A 6,097-nucleotide genomic window follows, 5' to 3' on the forward strand; every position below is an offset into this window, starting at 1 on the left:
ACCTTCGCCTATCTCAAGCCTCACCTAGCCACCTCCGTAGGCCAATTCATGAACCACCACACAACCAGGTATATGTATAGGAGCAATTGCTTTCGATTCATTTATGTGTGCAGCTCATCATGAAAATTCGTTCGATCGTCCGGCAGGTACGGAGAGATTTACCGGTCGAATTTGTTCGGAGACCCGACCATAGTGTCGGCCGATCCGGGGCTGAACCGGTACATACTACAAAACGAGGGGAGGCTGTTTGAGTGTAGTTATCCGAAGAGTATAGGGGGGATATTAGGGAAATGGTCTATGCTGGTTTTGGTAGGAGAAATGCATAGAGAAATGAGAATGATATCTTTGAATTTTATGAGCAGTGCGAGGCTGAGGGGTTTGTTGCTGCCTGAGGTTGAGAGGCATACTTTGCTCGTGCTCGGGTCTTGGAAAGTGGGCCTCAGGTTTTCGGCCCAAAACGAAGCAAAAAAGGTACACTTAATTTTGTTTTTGTTTTTGGAAAAAAAATATATATTATAGAAAAATTAGCCTCGTGAGCAAAATTTTGGGGAAAATATATTAGAATTATTTTCATTTATATCATGCTATAAACTTAAAAAAAAACTCATCACTAACTTTTTTTTCTTAAAAAAATCTGTTATATTTAACAGCAAGAGTGCTGACCTAAGGGTCATATGACGATTTTTTTGGTTCTATTTTTCAGTGTTATCATTGCATAAACGATGAGAATTTAGAGAACACGTAATAAGAAAATTACTTTTGTACGTACAAGTAAGGATTTTTGTGGTTGATTTTTTACATTTTTTTCTAAATGATGTAGTTTAATTTCCTTTTTTTTTTAAAAACACATATGAAGTTTTTTCCTTTTTGTAATTTTTTTTTGTGCAGTTTACATTCAATTTGATGGCAAAAAATATCATGAGCATGGATCCTGGAGAGCCAGAGACTGAGAGATTGAGGTTGGAGTACATCACCTTCATGAAGGGAGTAGTCTCAGCTCCTCTTAATTTTCCTGGGACTCCATATTGGAAGGCTTTGAAGGTTTGGTTCTTTTTTATAATTTTACATCAATCTTTCTAAATAATTTTTTGCACGAAATAGTGTTGTCCCTCACACTCAAACTCAAGGATTCATTAATGACCCATCCTTATAATGGTTCTAAATTGGAAAATGGGATGATATTAAACTTACATGGACCACCTAGCTCATAATTAATCATGATGACCTTTTATTATCTTGGCATACTCCATGATTGCTCATCTTAGTAATAAGCTGGCACTGACAACTATTCATAGTTAACATTAATTGCTTATTGTATCATTAGGTAAGGGATAGGTAGGTAGGTAGGTTCTCTAAACAGTATAACATACTTCTAATGGCATTATGTAAAGAAGAAGTACGTACGTTTATCAACGTAACATGTTTATAATGTTAAGAATTTATAGACAAATTTGCATATGTTTTTTTTTCCTGATGTAAAAATACATTACATGTACTTACTTGCAGTCGCGGGCGATCATACTTTCCATTATTGAACAAAAAATGCAAGAGAGAATACAAAGGATTAGCAGGAAGGAGGAAAGAATAGAGGAAGATGATCTCCTCGGATGGGCTTTGAAGCAATCAAATCTTTCCAAAGAGCAAATTCTTGATTTATTGCTAAGCTTGCTCTTTGCTGGCCATGAGACATCTTCAATGGCCTTGGCTCTTGCTATCTATTTCCTTGAAAGCTCTCCTAAAGCCGTACAAAAATTAAGGGTATGGTAGATAAATTATTATTTTTAGTTAGCTCAATTGCAATAAATTTTATTTTTCAGTCAAAACAAATTAAAGTGTATTTTTTTTTCCCCCAGAAGGAGCATTCTGAAATTGCAGCAAACAAAAAGCTAAGAGGAGAATGTGGATTGAACTGGGATGATTATAAGAAAATGGAATTCAGCCAATGTGTAAGTTTATCTAAGTACTAAAAATAGAATATTATTACTTGATTTCATTAACGAACTGTAGGGGTCATTATAGATACACCATAACACGCTTGCACTACAGAGGGTTAGCCACTTAATTATATCCTAAAATTAACACGCAGGCTCCTTAATATCCAGACGAAGTTATCCGTTTCATATTGATATGATGTGTGAACATTAGATGATATGAGTAATCAGTCCTAATTTAGATCGAGTTAATACGCCTTTAAACGAATGCTAAAAGCTTAAGCTATTAGTTATCGGCTCCGGCTCCTATTTAAACCCATCATTGTTTCTTATATTCTTATCTAATCCAATATTGCGAAACTATACTTGCATATGGATAATCTTAACAATTGATGGGTACAAGTATTAAATAATATAAGCTGATATCCTTGCAGTACAGAAAATGTACATAATATGACAAACTTTTTCCCCCCCTCTTATTACATGAAGGTCATAAATGAGACCCTTCGCCTGGGTAACGTGGTTAAGTTCGTCCACCGGAAGGCAATTAAGGACGTACGATACAAAGGTTTGGGTTAATTATGTCCCTCTCTATTCGCCTAATTTAAGTTCATTTAATTTGATTCCCTTTGCTCATTTAGGGCCCCTATATTTTGTCTGAAATATCAATTCATTAATGTTTGTCTTTTAAAAGGATATGACATTCCATGTGGATGGAAAGTTCTTCCTGTGTTCGCTGCAGTTCACTTGAATTCCGAGTTGTATGTTAACCCACACGAGTTCAATCCATGGAGATGGCAGGTTGGTTCCATACCTTTTTTTTTTGTTTTGTTTTGTTTTGTTTCGATCGATGCGTGCAATTGCAACATCCTCTCCACCCTTGGTTGTAGAGGATCTCTACAATTTTCCAATAATATCTTCTCACTAAGTGGAACCCATGAAAGATAATCCATTATATAATTTATATAAAATAATATTTTAATTAGTAGACCCACTTTGAATAAGTCGATTTTATTCGCCCGTTGTAGAGGCCCTCTACAATTAAGGATTATGAATGTAAAGAATTGTTGCCCACATTTTAAATGGTAGCTTTTACTTCCTTTTTTTACCAACTAAGGGCAAATTGGTTGCTCTTTTTTGTAGCTATAAAGCAGAAAAAAGTTTTTGTAGCTTAAGGTTACATTAACTTTCTCTGCTTGACATCTGGTTGACGAAAGAAATGTAGCTTTTCAGAGTACTGATATGACTTAATGTGAATTTTTTCCCTTCAATCTGAAGTGAAGGGGGAGGAATGTTACTGTAGCTACCATCTAGGATGTACCATCTCTCTGCTACAGTAAGCTTCCTCCTATTTTATCAAAACAACGGAATATAGCGCTTTGCTCTTCAAATTTTACATGTATCGCATTAACGGTATTCAATTGAAGGATATTTTTTTTGCAAATATTATCATCAATTACTAGAGCTTTCGCTGGGAAGCCTCATTTACTATTTTTATTAATAGAGAATATACCACAAATTTTTTTTTCCACCAGAACTATAAACTTTTGAGTCGTTAATCTGGACTAGCACATGATATATTTTATACATTTTCATCCTCGCTTCTTTGACATAACTACTGATTCTCATGGCATCATCTCTTTGCCCTTCTAATAATAGGGATATTTTTTAGATGGCTTATTAAAACAATATTAAGGTTGTTAGTGTAAATTTCATATAGGATGTATGTTTCCTTACTAAATCTATGTTGTTTTTTTTGTGTAGAAAAATTATTCTCACAGAGAAAAAATAGAAAAATCAGTTTTATAATAGCTGGTAAAAAATTGTCAGTTACAACCCCCGACCCCCCCCCCCTCCTCTTTTTTTTTCTTTGTTCTTCTTGGTTTTTAATCAACATCCATCTAACTCCGACTTTAAGGAAGTGCAACTGTGAGAGGGCTGTTTGGTTGGCATGTTTTGCTCTTGTAAAGCTGCCATCCCAACTGCTTCATCTGGTAGCAATTCCGCATAGCCTATACTTTGTTCTTCTTGGTCAAAATGTCAAATAGCCTAGTACCAATTAATGCCTAGGGTTATTGGAATTTTAACAGACGTACCCTCTCTCATCAAATTTTCCTAGGGCTAGCTAATGGAATTCCTAGGGGTCATTATGTTTGTCATTAACTGATCACATTGATTTCTCACCAAACCCTAATTAGTTCGTTGTGTTTGTCATTCACTGATGTCACTCACGTTGGACTAAACTCGTTGAAATTTACTGGGATATGGAAATTTCCGGCAAGGTAAACAGGTCGTTGTTAAGTGGGCCTTATCGAGGCCTGTATGTTTGGTAAACGAACGCAATGGGCCCAAGTCCGCGATGTTTATTTAGAAGGAGAAAAAGAAGTCGCAATTATAATTGGAATTTGATTGACTAATAATCAAATAATTTGCCGGTCATTCCACAAGGTATTTAGTTCAAACTTGATTTGATAGATCATTTAATATAAATCAAATAATTATTATTATTGCATATATTGATAGAAGGAAAACATATTTAAAAAAAAGAGCACTCATATGTTGATTTGATTTTGTTTGCTTTGGGCATATTCATTTAAATTTGTCTTTTCTGACTTATGTATTACACACAGGATATTGTATTTTTTTTTTTTTAGATCTTTTAAATCTTCATTCTAGAATCTGTACTTATTTTGATAGACATAAGAGTCTCGAGTCAATTTTGTACGCCAAACATTAAAATACACGATTATATATCCTCACTATAAATGAACTGTTTTTTTTATCTGTGAATTTAAATGCAATTAAAAATAACTCCAAACATTAAAATACACGATTATATATCCTCACTATAAATGAACTGTTTTTCTATTTGTGAATTTAAATGCAATTAAAAATAAAACATTCTATCCAAGGAAAATATATTTTTAACCAAATAAAATATTTTTTTATCTAACTAGTATTCACATTCGATTCAAATTTAGTGCATTCGAAAAGAAAATTATCAAGTCTAACAAATACAAATACAAGCACATACCTATTCAATTCAATTCGTTTTTAAGTTTTATACTTGTAGTGTTTTAAAGGTACTTGTACTGATTTTATCATGTATATATTATATTCAACTAATTTTCTCTTCGGCACTTCTTGTTTCCAAACAAAGGACCCTGCAAGCATAGCGAACATGAACAACTTCATGCCTTATGGCGGCGGTCCTCGTCTCTGTGCAGGCTCTGAGCTTGCCAAATTGGAGATGGCAGTTTTCTTGCATCATCTTGTGTTGAATTATTCATGGGAGCTTGCCGAGCCTGACCAAGCTTTTGCTTATCCTTATCTGGACTTCCCCAAGGGTCTACCCATCAAGATCTGGCCCATTACATGAATCAATTGGGCCCAATTGAATCGTAGTAACTGATCAACCGAAGATGATGGGCTTTCAGATCAAATGATATTGTCAGCTTCATTGGCTCATGCGGGCTGGGCGTGGATCAAACTGCTCTGAACGTGAAATTTGTTCGGAAGGAGCAGCCCATTTTTTAATCATTTATATGAATTATTAATTTCTTCTTAAATTTTCCAACCTTTTGTTTGTCATGTTTTGTTTTGTTTTGTTTCTTGCTGTATAATTAAGAGGTATATATAAACACTTGTACATTGAATACTTTGAAGACGTTGTTGGGGCTATGGCCTCCGTTCCATACATTTGAATTTCATTACTAATTTTTTTACCCTTTTTTGGTCATTTATAATGTAATTACACCTGTATTGAATTTATGATGTTAATAGATGCACTTGAATTATAAAAAAAGTTAGCAGTGTGGCCATACAGAGGAAATATTTTTCTTCTTGTATCTTTTGAAAAGGATGATTTTAAATATGAAATATTGATTGATTAATTTTTCTAATTTCATCATAGGCCAAATTCAATTTTCTTGAATTGTATGTGCTCATATAATGGTCATCAAGATTTTAGGAATGGACTTTAAAGCTCGTGCCATCCAATCTTGAATCATAAGGAGAGAGTAACTCGTGAGTGTGATAATACAAAGAGCTCCTATTTTTTCCCTAATCTTTTGGAGTAAAAAAATTTCTAGTCTAATTTTGAACTTGAAAATTACATGATAGTTAACATAGACTAAACTCAAAATTTTTTTGTTGCCATAATGTCT

At 34.0% G+C, this 6,097-nt stretch overlaps 1 protein-coding gene across 1 annotated transcript in view; it reads left to right on the forward strand.

The window, feature by feature from the left end:
- The window catches only part of LOC109834432 (cytochrome P450 90B2-like), a 5,894-nt gene extending 182 nt beyond the window's left edge, over positions 1–5,712 (forward strand). Inside the window, 8 exon segments of the mRNA XM_020402449.1 lie at positions 1–68; positions 147–471; positions 889–1,041; positions 1,507–1,758; positions 1,854–1,946; positions 2,421–2,499; positions 2,626–2,732; positions 5,092–5,712. The exon segment at positions 1–68 is cut by the window's left edge and continues 9 nt beyond it. Coding sequence (XP_020258038.1) covers positions 1–68; positions 147–471; positions 889–1,041; positions 1,507–1,758; positions 1,854–1,946; positions 2,421–2,499; positions 2,626–2,732; positions 5,092–5,310 — 1,296 coding nt within the window. The 3' untranslated portion in view covers positions 5,311–5,712.

Source organism: Asparagus officinalis, chromosome 3 (assembly GCF_001876935.1).
Source record: "Asparagus officinalis chromosome 3, Aspof.V1, whole genome shotgun sequence".
Classification (NCBI taxonomy): Eukaryota; Viridiplantae; Streptophyta; class Magnoliopsida; order Asparagales; family Asparagaceae; genus Asparagus; species Asparagus officinalis.